Source organism: Schistocerca nitens, chromosome 12, assembly GCF_023898315.1.
Source record: "Schistocerca nitens isolate TAMUIC-IGC-003100 chromosome 12, iqSchNite1.1, whole genome shotgun sequence".
Lineage (NCBI taxonomy): Eukaryota > Metazoa > Arthropoda > Insecta > Orthoptera > Acrididae > Schistocerca > Schistocerca nitens.
The window spans coordinates 124,395,769-124,413,093 of NC_064625.1; the positions used below are offsets into that span (position 1 = coordinate 124,395,769).

Here is a 17,325-nt window from a genome sequence, read left to right on the forward strand (position 1 = left end):
CCATTGTTAGTCACAACTGACCCTATGTGATCATTTCATTTCATATCCCTATGAAGTGTTAAAGAGTTGGCCGATTCCACCAGTGACTCATTGATATTATAGTCATAGTATACTAAGTTTGTTTCATTTTGCAAACTGAAAAATTTTACATTGCTGAACATTTAAAGCAAGTTGCTAATCTCTGCACCACTTTGAAATTACATTGAGATCTGACTGAATATTTATGCAGGTTCTTTCAGACTATACTTAGTTATAGATAACTGCATCATCTCCACACAGGGCAACAAATACAAAGTAATAACTTTTTTTAAAAAAAGAAGTGTGCATAACCCATAAGCAGTATAAACACAACTATTTACAAATGGCTAATGTCCAAGTAACATATGGAATGGCATGGCATGGGAAACACTAACACCCAATGCACGTGATGGCTGTAGTAAAATGTGATGTATGCAGTACCAACCAAATTAGACTGATTACCCTGTGGTGATCTTAAACTAAACTTTGATTTCTTCAACTTTTATAGTCCTGTCTTCCTCAGTTGCGTGTAATATTATGGTATATTAATAATTTTTACTTATGGACCGTCTGACAGCAACTGAATAAAACACAATTTTAGTGCCATATGCGTTTCGCCTTTATTTTCTGCAAGGCATCATCAGTGGCCTGGAATATGTACATATGTTAGCTATTTTATTTACATTTTTGTCATTGTGCCTATGGGTTATAAACAGTTCTGGTGGTTGGTATTTCCTATTAAGTAGTAATGTTTTGAACTGTACTTACAGGTTGCGTGGACCATTTCCTACATATTACGCTCCTGTTGCATTTTTGGTGTTGTTCTTCTTCTTATGAACGCCAATTTGCGTTTTTTTTTTCCCCATTCCACAACACTATGCACTGAATGCTTGTTTTAAAGCAATGTTTTGGTTTCTGTTGCCGACTGTCAAATGTTTTTGCCAAAGATCGAATGTTATTGCCAAACTTGTGAGTGTAACTATTGAAGTATCTGTGGTCTGTTCGTGTATGCATTTGTGTGTGCTTTTGTGTATATATGTGTGTATGTGTGTGTGTGTGTGTGCGTGTGTGTGTGTGTGTGTGTGTGTGTTTTGGTGTGATATATATTTTTTTGTGCTGTGTGTGTGTGTATTTTGGTGTTTATATATTGCTGTGTGTGTGTGTGTGTGTGTGTGTGTGTGTGTGTGTCAGATCCAACTACACGATTCCAGGTGTGTGTGTGTGTGTGTGTGTGTGTGTGTGTGTCAGATCCAACTACACGATTCCAGGCAAATGTGAAATGAACACTGAAAAACATTGAACACACACTCACAGGCAAACAGAAATACTACTTATCACAGAAAAACCCACAAGCACCGACACTACGCAGTCAACCGAAAGTACATAAAGACGGAATGCCAATGAGAGCTGTTATCAACTTCAAGAAAGCCCCAATATACCACATAGCCAAACACCTCCAAAAGCTAGTTACAAAACACTATAAAGTAGAAAACAACAGAACAATGATAAACACAGGAAACCTAATAGAAAACATACAGAACATACAGGTACCACACACAGCATCACTGATTTCATTCGATATAGAAAATATGTATACCTCCATCCCTATCACAGAAACAATAGAAATCATAGAACAAAATCTCTCATCCCACAGCAACCTCACCACAGATGCAATAAAAGAAATAACAGAAATGCTCAGACTGACAACTGAACAAAACTACTTTCAGTTTGAGAAAGAATATTATCTGCAAACTGATGGACTGCCCATGGGATCCCCAATATCAGGAACACTAGCAAACATTTTCATCAGTCACCTAGAAAATCAGATATTTGATAAGATAACCACAAATGAAAGTTTCAAAATCATATATTGGTACAGATACGTGGATGACATTATTTGTCTGGTAGATGAGCCAAGTGAAAAAATAGATGAACTCCATTCAGAAATAAACAAAGCCCATCAGAACATAAAATTCACACTTGAAAAAGAAAAAGAAAATCAAATAAATTTTCTTGACATTACAATTAAAAAAGAAAACGGTAAACATACATTTAACATCTTTAGAAAACCAACAGCCACAGACACAATAATACATTCGACATCCAACCATCCCCACAGCCAGAAACTTGCAGCTCTAAGACACATGTTACATAGATTAAACAGAATCCTACTCAGCAAGAGAAACTATGAACAAGAAATGAGTACAATCATACAAATAGCTAGGAACAACGGGTATGACACACATGTGGTACACAAGGTCAATCAAAAAATAAAAACACAAATAAAAAACAAACACAACAGTTCCACAATACAAAAGAACTCACAAGCTGAAAACTTACAAACACACTCAACAAACACACACATTGACAACATCACACAGAAAAGAACCAGATGGTACACCATGACCTACACACATAAACTAACACACAGAGTTGCAAACATCCTAAAGAGACAGGGCTTCAAAATAGCATATAAGCCTGGGCAAACCCTTCAATCACACCTAAGCCAGCCAGCTACCAAGAGAGACAAATTCCAACAATCAGGAATATATAAACTTGAATGTCAAAGTTGTGATGCAGTATACATAGGCATGACATGCAGGAATTTTCAAATAAGATACAAGGAACATATCAGATGTTGGAAGTATGAAACAAACCATTCCACATTTGCAGAGCATTTAAAACACTACAACCATCATCCTACAAACATGGAACAAGAAATGAAAATAATGAGGATAAGCAACCATGACAAACATCTTATACAAATGCAAGAAAACTTCCACATCCAGAAAGCCATAGCAGAAAACAAACATGTGATAAATGAACAAACACACATCAGCACAGGCTCCCTACTACACTTAGTAAAGGAAATGATAACATAAAACAAAAAATAATAGAAAAAAAAGAAAACTCTTCCCCACATCACAAGAAAACTTCCACATCCAGAAAGCCATAGCAGAAAACAAACATGTGATAAATGAACAAACACACATCAGCACAGGCTCCCTACTACACTTAGTAAAGGAAATGATAACATAAAACAAAAAATAATAGAAAAAAAAAAGAAAACTCTTCCCCACATCATCTGGGCACACACACACACACACACACACACACACACACACACACACACACACAGCAATATATAAACACCAAAATAAATACACACACACACACACACACACACACACACAAATGCATACACGAACAGACCACAGATACTTCAATAGTTACACTCACAAGTTTGGCAATAACATTCGATCTTTGGCAAAAATATTTGACAGTCGGCAACAGAAACCAAAACATTGCTTTAAAACAAGCGTTCAGTGCATAGTGTTGTGGAATGGGGAAAAAAACTGCAAATTGGCGTTCATAAGAAGAAGAACAACACCAAAAATGCAACAGGAGCGTAATATGTAGGAAATTGTCCATGCAACCTGTAAGTACAGTTCAAAACATTACTACTTAATAGGAAATACCAACCACCAGAACTGTTTATAACCTATAGGCACAACGACAAAAATGTAAATAAAATAGCTAACATATGTACATATTCCAGGCCACTGATGATGCCTTGCAGAAAATAAAGGCGAAACGCATATGGCACTAAAATTGTGTTTTATTCAGTTGCTGTCAGACGGTCCATAAGTAAACATTATTAATATACCGTAAACTTTGATTGCTTGAGTGAAACCAATTAACCCAGTGAGGTGCTGTCTGCAAGCATTGTTCTAAGTCAAGGAAATCTGTAGGGAGCCATCTCTTGGATCACCCTGATAGGTCAAAACAAATTATAGTATCTGAAAGTGTGGTACACAGGTCATTAAACTCAAACCATTTTATGTGCCACAAAACATCTCTGGCTAGAGCCCAATCCTAATGTAATATAATCTTCTTCTGTAGTAGTTTTGGCATAGTCACCAGCTGGGGTATGTGAGAAGAGGGACCAGCCAAATTCACAGTCTGCAATTAGCAAATACTTAGTGAACAAGACAGAGCCTCCCACTTCCAAGTTGTGCAAGTGAATTGCATCCCTCTTCATACACGTTCCATCCTGGTAATTCATTTACTGTCGAACAGGTACCCAGAATTTTAGATGACGGTGGGTCGGTCTAGTCCTTCTGCAGTGCATTGTGCTACACGGGAGTTTACCGGGACAGCCGATGACGAATGTCACGTTGCAGATATTGACACAACTGTGAGGGTAAATCCAAAAGTAAGGTCTCCTACTTTTTTATAAGTACAGAACTCTGTTTGTGTGGCAGTTGGTTACACTGTTATGAAGAGTGCTTCACGCTCTGTGTGTAAACGTGTGCACGCCGCTCTGAGGTGCTCGGTCTTGGCTCGGCAGTCGTTGAGAATGGAGCTCCCGTCGGATGTTACCGCCAAGTGCGAATTGCGCACAGTTATTCGGTTTTTGAATGCACAGGGCACTGCACCGATTGAAATCTATTGCCAATTGACGGAAGTGTACGGTGAGTTGTGCACGGATGTCAAAAATGTTCCTAAGTGCTGTAGAGAGTTTGCAGCTGGTCGGACCGAAATTCGTGACGAACAAAGGAGTGGGAGACCGTAAATTTCTGAGGAGACAGTGTTGAAGGTTGAGCAAAGCACGCGTGAAGATCGGCGGATCACCCTGGACGATCTCTGCACGTTGGTTCCTGAGGTTTCCCGAAGCACCGCTCACAGTATTTTATCAGAAACATTGAACCACCGGAAGGTGTGCACAAGATGGGTGCCACACGTGCCGAGGACCACATGCGGCAACGAATTGATGCTTCCTGTGCATTTCTTCACCGCCTTGCAGCCAAACAGGAAAACTTTCTGGACTCAGTTGTCACGGGTGACAAAACTTGGGTGGTGACGAGGTGAAAGAAGAGGTTCATAACTTTCTGAACAGCATGGAGGTGAGCTTGTATGACACGGGCATACAAAAACTGCCACAGCGTCTACAGAAATGCATCGACGGAAATGGTGATTATGTCGAAAAATAGCTAAGTGTTCATTGTTCATTGTAGAAATAAACAGGTCTATGTACTTATAAAAAAATAGGAGACCTTACTTTTGGGATTACCCTCGTAATAAGCCAGGTTACCAGTGACACTATGATATGTAATCCCTTTTACAGTGCCGTGTAGTGGTACTTTGTGTTTTCATATTCTAGTCACTTGTGAAACTGTGGCCTTCTCCGAAAGGAGAATCTTCCCATTCAGATACCAACACAAGATGGCCATCCCCTTCCTTTTCCCTACCCCACCTGTAGCCTCTCGCTTCTGGTTCAGAATCTCCTACAGCACAGAACCACCATTAAGTTATGCTACTGTAGAATGATATGGAACAGAAAGTTTACTCATGTGATTGTGGCCTTTAGCAGTGAAGCTGAAGTTGTCATGATTACAACTGTCCAAAATAAATCCCATAAAGTCCAACATAAATCATTGATATGAACAAGGTAAAAATATCTACTGGAATAACAAATGACTGTAACTATAAATTTACTACACCAAAAGGAATAGCATTGGACACGAATTGATTTAAAGATCTTAGATTACATCCAAGTTATTGTATAATTAAATAAATTGTGTGTAATGACATACAGCTATCAAACCCGGAGAGTGCGTGGAAAATTAACTGCAATTCCATCATTAATTATACTACTACAATCTGCCTGAAACTAATTCGTTGACAGTGATTGTCAACTACAAAGCTGGAAGGTAACACGAAATGCAAATTGGACAGTGACTGCTGCCATTGGAAAGCACTTGCTGCGGACACAGAAAATCTACATTAACAATCCCTTCTGTGCCAGAGCTGTGGAATGCTCACCAGCTGGAGCCAGCAGTGAGGTGATCGGGGCAGAATCCTCGCTCTAACCCCTACTGTGGCCGTTGGCCGACAACTCGATCTGACGCCTTCCGCAACCTAGGTCCCGACTGTCATGTAACATACCTCTACCCAAATTTCAACTCCATCTCTCCAACTATGATTTTCCGAATACAATCTATGTGCAGCATTCTCTAAAAGCTAAAGCGATGGCCTTCACTTAATGACCGAGGGCGGCGACATTTGCATAGAGTTGTGAGTGCTAACAGAAATGCGACACTGTGTGGAGTAACCGAAGAAGTCAATGTGGAACGCATTTCGAATGTATCCGTTAGGACAGTGCGGAAAATTTGGCATTAATGGGCTGAGGCAGCAGATGACTGACACAAGTATGTGGACAACTGAAAAGCATTGGCCCGGTCAGGTGAGTCTCGATTTCAGTTGGTAGAAACTGATGGTAGGGTTTTGAGTGTGGTGCAGACACTAAAAAGACATGGATCCAAATTCTCAAAAAGGCACTGTGCAAGCCAGTGGTGGCTCCATAATCGTGTGTTACTGGAACGGGTTTGGTCCTCTGATTCAACTGAACCGTTCATTTGAGTAAAACAGAAGTAATAACCGGCATTCCCCAAGGAAGTGTTATGGGCCCTCTATTGTTCCAGATCTATATTAATGACATAGGAGACAATCTGAGTAGCCATCTTAGATTGTTTGCAGATGATGCTGTCATTTACCGTCTTGTAAAGTCATCAGATGATCAAAACGACTTGCAGAATTATTTATATAAGATATCTGAATGGTGCGAAAAGTGGCAGTTGACCCTGAATAGAGAAAAGTGTGAAGTTATTCACACGAGTACTAAAAGAAATCAGCTAAATTTTGACTACACGATAAGTCACACAGATCTGAGGGCTATAAATTCAACTAAATACTTAGGAATTACAATTACAAATAACGTAAATTGGAACGATCACATAGAAAATATTGTGGGTAGAGCAAAGCAAAGACTGCGATTCATTGGCAGAACACTTAGAAGGTGCAACAGGTTTACCAAAGAGACTGCTTACACTACACTTGTCCGCCCTATTCTGGAGTACTGCTGTGCGGTGTGGGATCCGCATCAGGTGGGACTGACGGATGACATCGAAAAAATACAAAGAAGGGCAGCTCGTTTTGTACTATCGCGAAATAGGGGAGATAGTGTCACAGACAGGATACGTGAATTGGAGTGGCAATCATTAAAACAAAGGCGTTTTTCGGGATCTTCTCACAAAATTTGAATCACCAGTTTTCTCCTCCGGTTGCGAAAACATTCTGTTGGCACCCACCTACATAGGTAGAAATAATCATCACGATAAAATAAGAGAAATCAGGGCTCGCCCAGAAAAATTTAAGTGCTTGTTTTTCTAGCATGCCATTCGAGAGTGGAACAGTAGAGAGACAGCTTGAAGATGGTTCATTGAACCCTCTGCCAGGCACTTTATTGTGAATAGCAGAGTAATTACATAGATGTAGATTGACTGGAAATGGTTATGTTCAGCTAGTTGGAGACAGTTGCAGCCATTCGTGGACTTCACATCCCCAAACGACAGTGGAATTTATGCAGAAGACGGTGCGCCGTGTCACCGGGCCACAGTGGTTAGAGATCAGTTTGAAGAACATTTTGGACAATTTGAGTGAATGGTTCAGCCACCCAGATCACCTGACACGAATCCCGTCAATCATTTATGAGACACAATTGAGAGGTCAGTTCGTGCACCGGCAACACTTTTGCTAACATGGATGACTGTAGAGGCAGCATAGCTCAGTGTTTTGGCTGCAGTCTTTCAGTGACTTGAGTCCGTGCCACAATGAGCTGCTGCACTATGCTGGGCAAAAGGTGGTTGGTTGGTTGATTTGGGGGAGGGGACCAAACAGCAACACCAGTGGTCCTGCCAGGTTAGGGAAAGATGGGGAAGGTAGTTCACTGTGCCGTTTCGAAGGAATCGTCCCAGCATTTGCCTGAAGCGATTTAGGGGAATCACAGGAAACCTAAATTGGGATGGCCGGATGCGGTTTTGAACTGTCGTCCTCCAGAATGCGAGTCCAGTGTGCGAACCGGTCCACCACCTCACTCGGTAAAAGCTGGTCTGATATTACGTTAGGAATTACCCCACAACTTTTGTCGCCTCAGTGTAGTACTGAATTGATGGCACTTAGATGAAAACACAATTCACAGGTGCATTTGATGGGGATACGTGTGTAATTAGTATGGATGACTTATTAGTAGTAATTAACAAAACCCACACCCTGTAAATCATATGTGTAACATTAGTGTAGCTAAGTTGTGTTGTTTGGTAAAGTTGTATATTGTGCTCCTACAAAATGAGCTTCTGACATTGTCTAATTTCATTACAAACTTGCCTTGCAAATAATAATAATTATTATAAAAATAATAATATAAAAGGGCATTCAAAAAGTTTTGCATAGTCGTCTCTATTTTTTTGAGGAGGAGAATGAAATTTTTTGTGAACATGCTTGGAACATTTAGCTATACTTGAGCCCACTCATTGTAGCCTCCGTCAACTGTGATGCACTTTGGTAAAATTCTGGGGACTGACTTTTACATCATCACTTGACACAGGAGAAAAGGTCTTTCTCACTATCAAATGTTTTACCGTGCAGATGGGTCTTCAGACGATCAAAGAGGTAAAAAGCAGACGGAGTCAAGTCCGGACTGTAGAGAGGATGTGGAACAATTTTCCAACCCATTTTCCAGATTTTCTCCTGTGTCATAAGGGCTGTATGGGGTTTGCCATTGTCATGGTGTACTCTGATGAGCTGACCCTGAAGCTGTGGTCTGTGGGTCTTGATGGTATGATGCAGCTTGTCCAATGAGAAACAGTAATGGTCCCGGCTAATTGTGGAGCCAGGCTCCAAAAAGTCAATGAAAATGACACCGCACTGATCCCAGAAGAAGAAGAAGGCCATCACATTTCGGCCTGCTGTTCTTGAAAGTCTTGGTTTCTTCTTCAGAGGGGAACCCGGATGACACCACTCCACGGATTGGGTTTTACTCTCAGGTTCGGACAAAAACAACCATGTTTCATTCAGGGTAATGGCGCCGTCAAAACACTTTCCACTCTTCAGTAAAGTTCTTCATGAGACCCTCGTACGCATCTTTCCTCATAGTTTTCATTTCTCTTGTCAATAATCTAGGCACCCAATGTGCACAGATTTTGCTGTACTCTAGTGACTGTACCAGTGATACCACACTACCCAAGGACAAACGAGTCATTTCAGCAAGCCGTTGTGTTGTCACACATCTGTCATTTTGTATAGTTTGATCAATGGTCTCCTTATTCACATCACTCACTGCTGTCTATGGTCTACTGCATCGTGGATTGTCCAGTAGAGAGAAATCACCGTCTTTAAACCTCTGCAACCACCACTGGATGCTGCTACGATCCACTGTGTCCTCCCCATAAACAGGGACCAACTTCCTGTGAGTCAATGTGGCAGAGTTATCGTCGGTCTTGAAGAGGAACTCCATCACCGACCATTGTCGCAACCTGACATCTACTTCACAGTCCATTATGGCTAACCTGTAAATAAAAGAAAATACTTTTATATACCAACTTATAGCTAAATGTTCCAAGTATGTCCACAAAAAATTTAATTTTTCTCCTGCAAAAACTAAACAAAATTAGAGATGACTGTGCAAACCTTTTTGAATGCCCTTTGTAATTGTTGTTACTACTACTACTACTACTACTACTACTACTGTTTTCCATTAGTCCAGCCATCAGGTATGTACCAACTGACAGGGTGTGCAGTCTGCCTATCAGAGTTTAGAGAATTCCACTGTTCTGAACTGGACGTTGATGACTCTTACAATATGTAGAGATCTGTTTTGTAGCTCCATATGTGTTATGCAGATTGGAGCTTTCCGGGTGCAATGGGCTGGGTGGAACTGCCATTGCTCACATAGCAGAGCTGCCAGCTCTACACACATTGGTTCTTCAGCATGTGAGAGACCTGCAAAAGCTACTGCCGAGCCTCCGGGACATTGTGGATATGGGGGAGTTGCGATTCCTCGATATCTTGCAGAGCGACAACATCGAAGCTGTGCCATTCAGTGAGTTTCCTGGCAAGCTATTGAAGCTCAGGTGGGTGGTACTGCTCTGTCTGTTCTCTGTTCCACTGTGAATTTGTATAGTTGGTGCATGATCCTATATTGAAATGTGGTGGCATCTTATCTCAAAAGCCTTAAAAAACTGAATTTTAAAAGAACTGAATTTTAGCAAAATTGATTCAGAAAATATGAAATACAACAGTCTCACTGTCTGTGCTTGACATTGTCAAGTTAAGGGGCAATCTAGATTACTGAATATGTGACATGGTATAATACACTCCTAGAAATTGAAATAAGAACACCGTGAATTCATTGTCCCAGGAAGGGGAAACTTTATTGACACATTCCTGGGGTCAGATACATCACATGATCACACTGACAGAACCACAGGCACATAGACACAGGCAACAGAGCATGCACAATGTCGGCACTAGTACAGTGTATATCCACCTTTCGCAGCAATGCAGGCTGCTATTCTCCCATGGAGACGATCGTAGAGATGCTGGATGTAGTCCTGTGGAACGGCTTGCCATGCCATGTCCACCTGGCGCCTCAGTTGGACCAGCGTTCGTGCCGGACGTGCAGACCGCGTGAGACGACGCTTCATCCAGTCCCAAACATGCTCAATGGGGGACAGATCCGGAGATCTTGCTGGCCAGGGTAGTTGACTTACACCTTCTAGAGCACGTTGGGTGGCACGGGATACATGCAGACGTGCATTGTCCTGTTGGAACAGCAAGTTCCCTTGCCGGTCTAGGAATGGTAGAACGATGGGTTCGATGACGGTTTGGATGTACCGTGCACTATTCAGTGTCCCCTCGACGATCACCAGTGGTGTACGGCCAGTGTAGGAGATCGCTCCCCACACCATGATGCCGGGTGTTGGCCCTGTGTGCCTCGGTCGTATGCAGTCCTGATTGTGGCGCTCACCTGCACGGCGCCAAAAACGCATACGACCATCATTGGCACCAAGGCAGAAGCGACTCTCATCGCTGAAGACGACACGTCTCCATTTGTCCCTCCATTCACGCCTGTCGCGACACCACTGGAGGCGGGCTGCACGATGTTGGGGCGTGAGCGGAAGACGGCCTAATGGTGTGCGGGACCGTAGCCCAGCTTCACGGAGACGGTTGCGAAGGGTCCTCGCCAATACCCCAGGAGCAACAGTGTCCCTAATTTGCTGGGAAGTGGCGGTGCGGTCCCCTACGGCACTGCGTAGGATCCTACGGTCTTGGCGTGCATCCGTGCGTCGCTGCGGTCCGGTCCCAGGTCGACGGGCACGTGCACCTTCCGCCGACCACTGGTGACAACATCGATGTACTGTGGAGACCTCACGCCCCACGTGTTGAGCAATTCGGCGGTACGTCCACCCGGCCTCCCGCATGCCCACTATATGCCCTCGCTCAAAGTCCATCAACTGCACATACGGTTCACGTCCACGCTGTCGCGGCATGCTACCAGTGTTAAAGACTGCGATGGAGCTCCGTATGCCACGGCAAACTGGCTGACACTGACGGCGGCGGTGCACAAATGCTGCGCAGCTAGCGCCATTCGACGGCCAACACCGCGGTTCCTGGTGTGTCCGCTGTGCCGTGCGTGTGATCATTGCTTGTACAGCCCTCTCGCAGTGTCCGGAGCAAGTATGGTGGGTCTGACACACCGGTGTCAATGTGTTCTTTTTTCCATTTTCAGGAGTGTATGCATTTGATCAAGAGTCAGTGAAAAGTACTGCAGAAGATGGCAACATAAATTGCTGGAACCAGGTATCAGAATAAATGCTGTACAATAGCAGTCTTGGCTGTTTGACATCGTGCTTCTGTTTCTGTGACTCTCCCTCTTAGTTTAAGTGAAGTAATGAGTGCTATCGACAGGATCTCGGGTTGATTCCGTACTTCTAGAATTTCGTAATACTCGACACAGTTCCTCACGAGTGGCTTCTAATCGAATTGTGTGTCTGTGGATTATCGACTCAGTCCTGTAACTGGATTATCTGTCGGGGAGGTCACAGTAGTAATTGACAGGACATCATTGCGTGAACAGAAGTGATATGTGTTGTTCCCCAAAGAAGTGGTCTGTGCTGCTGCTGATTTATATAAACAATTTAGAAATCATCTGGTAACCATCGTCCCCCACCCCCACCGCCACACTTTATTTTTTTTTAAATAATCAAACTTCCGTGTATCAAATTGCTTTGTACATGTGCTAACGTGCGAAGTATGTGGCATAAGGATGTAAAACTTGAAGAGGCTCCATTTTATGAGACAATAGTTTTCCACAAATCTCAGCATTTATTATGACATATCTCATGAATTTTGCATCCTACAGTGATATAATTTTCAAGGCACGTTGACTGCCATATGTGGGTTGTTGTTATTGTTGTTGTTGTTGTTGTTGTTGCTCTGGCCTTCAGTCCATGCTACTCCATCCTGTGCAAGCCCCTTCATCTCCTAATAACTGCTGAAACCTACATTCTTCTGAATCTGCTTACTGTATTTATCTCTTGATCTCCCTCCATGATTTTTACCCCTACGTTTCCTTCAAATACTAAACTGATGATCTCCTGATGTCTTAGAATGTATCCTATCAACCGATCCCTTCTTCTAGTCAGTTTGTGCCACTATTTTCTTTCCTCTCAAATTCTGTTCAGTACCGTGTTACTAGCTACGTGATCTGACCATCTAATCTTCAGCATCCTTCTGTTGCACCACATTTCAAAAGCTTCTATTTTCTTCTTGTCTAAACTATTTGTCGTCCATGTTTCACATCCATACATGGCTACACTCCATACAAATACTTTCAGAAAAGACTTCCCCACACTTAAATCTATACTTGATGTTAGCAAATTTCTCTTCTTCAGAAATGTTTTTCTTACCATTGCCAGTCTACATTTTATATCCTCTGTACTTCGGCCATCATCAGTTATTTTGATCAACCAAATAGCAAAACTCATCTATTACTTTAACTGCCTCATTTCCTAATCTACACTCATGCCCATAGATTAAGGATTATTGCAGAATGTGGTGCCACTAATAGCTTAAGGAACACTAATGACACAGATCTGTAAGTCCACGGTATTGGTGATAAGTTGAGAAAACCGTCCCAAAACACACGTGCTACAAAACGCCACTGTTTCCTGTGCATGTACCCCGACATCAGTACGGGACATGATCACCATGCACTCGTACACAGGCTGCACAACAGGTTGGCGTACTCTGGATCAGGTGGTCGAGCAGCTGCTGGAGTATAGCTTCCCATTCTTGCACCAGTGCCTGTCAGAGCTCCTAAAGTGTCGTATGGGTTTGAAGACGTGCAGTGATTCGTCAACCGAGAGCATCCCAGACGTGCTCAATGGAGTTTAGGTCTGGAGAACAGGCAGGCCACTCCATTTGCCTGATACCTTCTGCTTCAAGGTACTCCTCCACGATGGCAGCTCGGTGGAGCCGTGTGTTATCATCCATTAGGAGGAAGGTGGGACTCCTGCACCCCTGAAAAGGCGGACATACTGGTGCAAAATGACATCCCGACACACCTGACGTGTTACAGTTCCTCTTTCAAAGACATGCAGGGGTGTACGTGCACCAATCATAATCCCACCCCACACCGTCAAACCATGACCTCCATCCAGGTCCCTTTCAAGGACATGAAGGGGCTGGTATCTGGTTCCTGGTTCACACCAGATGAAAACATGGCGAGAATCACTGTTTAGACTATACCTGGACTCGTCCGTGAACATAACCTGGGACCACTGTTCCAACGACCATGTACTGATTTCTTCACACCAGGCTTCACAGGCTCTCCTGTGACCAGGAGTCAGTGGAATGCAAGTTGCAGGTCTCCGGGTGAATAAACCGTGTCTGTTCAGTCGTCTGTAGACTGTGTGTCTGGAGACAACTGTTCCAGTGGCTGGAGTGAGATCCCGAGCAAGGCTACCTGCAGTACTCCGTGGCCGTCTGCGGGCACTGATGGTGAGATATCGGTCTTCTTATGAGGTTGTACACTGTGGAAGTCCCGTATTGTAGCGCCTGGACACGTTTCCTGTCTGCTGGAATCGTTGCCATAATACTGAGATCACACTTTGTGGCACACGGAGGGCCTGTGCTACGACCTGCTGTGTTTGACCAGCCTCCAGTCGCCGTAGTATTCTACTCCTCAAGACGTTGTCAATATGTGTTCTTTGAGCCATTTTCAACACACAGTCACCACTAGCACGTCTGAAAACGTCTGCACACTCACTCGCTTCACCGTACTCTGACATGCACCAACACACACCTGCGAGTGTGGACTTCTGCCAGTGCCACCGTGCGATGACCGCAGGTCAAATGCTCCACATGGTCATACCCTGAGATGATTTATGATGTGTCGGCAGCTGGGCCAACACCTTGTAGATAGAGGTGGCTTAAAGGGCACGCGAGACTAACGCAGACGGGCGTGAAGTACTGGAACAGGATACGTAATTAATGCTATGAAGAAAACAACGGAGCTTCTCATATACTTATCTTTAATGTCTTCTTGTACATCTCTATGGTGAACACAAGTGAGACTCTAATTACAATCACTGTAAGGCTAATGGCGCCTTGCTAGTTCGTGGCCATTAACTTAGCTGAAGGCTATTCTGTCTCTCGGCTAATGAGAGAGAAAGGCTTCGTACGTCTAGTCGCTAGCTCTGTCGTCCATACAACTGGGGCTGAGTTCGAGTCAGTCTCTCGAGACCTGCCTTGTGGTGGCGCTACGTTTGCGATCACACAGTGGCGACACGCGGGTCCGACATGTACTACAGGACCGCGGCCGATTTAAGCTACCACCTAGGACGTGTGGTGTCTGGCTGTGACACCACAATTTAAACCTGCAAACTGCCCACCAGAGCATTGTTTCACCATGTATCAGCATTAGCCTTAATTTATGAGCATGAGTGTAATTCCATCAGCAGCACTTGATTTAATTCCACTACATTATATTACCCTTGTTTTGCTCTTGTTGATGTTCATCTTATATCATTCTTTCAAGACACTGTCCTTTCCATTCAGCTGCTCCTCGAATCCCTTTGCTGTCTCTGACAAAATTTAACAATGTCATCGGCAAACCTCAAAGTTTTTATTTCTTCTTCCTGGACTTTAATTTCGACACCAAATTTTTCTTTTGTTTCCTCTACTGCTTGCTCAGTGGAAAAAGTCAATAACATCAGAGATAGGCTACAACCTTGTCTCACTCCCTTCTCGACCCCTGCTTCTCTTTGCCACCAAAATGTATTGTGAATTAAGTTAATAGTAAACATGAAATAAATTAAAATATTGTGCCTGGTGGTGAAGTTTAATTGCATAAGCAGTGAAAATGTAGCAGGCAATGAAGTTTCTTCCTTTCATTATTTTGTGGAGATAGCATCAATGAAAAGAGGTTTTAAAATAGTTTAAAATTATGTGTAAAGTTTGTTGAAAGTCACTAAACTGGGCGAACACAGTCAGAGTAATTTGCGTGCCACAAGTTACGCTGTCTTAATGCTTTCATATTTGGCTTATTGTGTTAAACATTTGATGTGAGATTACACCACCTAGTAATTTATGACAGCAATTTAAATTTTTAAGTTCAGACAATAATTATATATAGTGTGAAAATTAAATTTTGGTTGCCCCTGGGAGTCATTAGATAGGCAGCCTGCAACTGGACATAGTGGCAGTTCTAGCCATTTACTAACATGGACATCAGCAGCCCTCTGAGGCTATTTTCAGATGGCACTATTGTGTAACACCTATTGAAGTCGTCAGAAGATCAAAGCAAACTGTAAAATCATTTCGACAAGAACATTGCAATGAAGAATAATATCCAGTATGTTAAACTAGTCATTAATCTAACTTTATGAAGCACTGTTTCTCTAACTTTATGCAGAACCATTTACATAACTTTATGTAGAACAGTATTGTCTGTTTGTGTGTCTGAAAATTTCAAACCTGTTCAATTCAAATATTAGTGTTAAGGAGAATTTACTTCTGCCCAATTCCAAATATCCTGATTATTTTCTTGACATCCCATTTCTAACAGAGCAGCAAATAGTTCATCAATGTACTTGGCATGTGATGTTATAAGGAACAATGTGTAACAAATTACAGAAATTACCAGAGAAGGAAAGCTGCTACACACCATATAACGGAGATGCTGAGTCAATAGGCACAACAAAAAGATTCACACAATTGTAGCTTTCGGCCATAAAGGCCTTTGTCAGCAGTAGAGACACGCGCACACACACACACGCGCGCGCGCGTCCATACGCAACTTGCACACACGTCTGCAGTCTCAGAGAACTGAAACCACACAGTTCTCTGAGACTGCAGACGTGTGTGTGTGTGTGTGTGTGTGTGTGTGTGTGTGTGTGCATGCGTGCGTGTATATGTGTGCATACTGCTGACAAAGGCCTTTATGGCTGAAAGCTACAATTGTGCGACTCTTTTTGTTGTGCCTATCGCGACTCAGCATATGGTGAGTAGCAACTTTCCTTCTCTGGTACTGTTACATTCCATCCTGGATTTTCCATTATTTGAAATTACAGAAATACATGTGTCATTCTAATAAACTTTTTTTTTCTGCATCCCCAGGGAGCTACGTGTGACATATGACAGTCAAGGTGAAAATGTTGTCACTGATCTGCAACATAAAATGCCTCATCTCAAGGTCTTCGAAACTTTCCGATATACAGAGGAAGATCTCTCAGGTGACATAGATAGAGGTGGTGTTGATGAGTATTACGCTGGTGGTGATTATTATTATGGTAATGGTGGGGATGATGATGACGATGATGATGATTATAATGGATGATGATGATGATGATTGATTATGATTATGATGGTTATCATGATGATGATGATGATGATGATGATGGCGGTAAAATGAGGGATGAATTATAACTTTTGTTCACAAGTGCAGATAGCAACATTGGGGCTATTGCACCGATGAAAATGAAATGACAGACAGAATATGCATTTATGATAATATTCTGTATGGAGTGCCTACTAAGTGTTGCCAAAAATAAAAAGTCAAGTTTTTTGCACTCATACTTTCCTTATAATTGTTTATAGTGATCCAAAACTGGAATTTCTGTTCCCATATTTCCTTGTATGGTGGAGTCCACTGTTCCATTGGTGACTTCTCTTACTTTAATCCAATCTGGTAAGTTTTATAGACTGACAAGTAATGCCACAGAAGTTGACGACAGAGTGTTTAATAAGTGATTTCTTTCAGGTGTTATGTACATTGACTTTAAGATTCTTCTAAAGAATCTCGGCCTTTGCACCAATTAGCTCTATGTGGTCATTGCACTTTGTCATTCTGGACAGCTACTCCTAGGTATTATGTGGTTATTAGTGTTTCTAGTTATGTATCAC

At 42.5% G+C, this 17,325-nt stretch overlaps 1 protein-coding gene across 3 annotated transcripts in view; it reads left to right on the forward strand.

The window, feature by feature from the left end:
• The window catches only part of LOC126215056 (F-box/LRR-repeat protein 7-like), a 167,851-nt gene extending 150,869 nt beyond the window's left edge, over positions 1-16,982 (forward strand). For all 3 annotated transcript variants that reach the window (XM_049941702.1, XM_049941703.1, XM_049941704.1), the window contains 2 exons: positions 9,759-9,989; positions 16,540-16,982. In XM_049941702.1, coding sequence (XP_049797659.1) covers positions 9,759-9,989; positions 16,540-16,759 — 451 coding nt within the window. In that variant the 3' untranslated portion in view covers positions 16,760-16,982. The remainder of the gene's footprint in view (positions 1-9,758; positions 9,990-16,539) is intronic.
• The last annotated feature ends 343 nt before the right edge of the window (positions 16,983-17,325 follow it).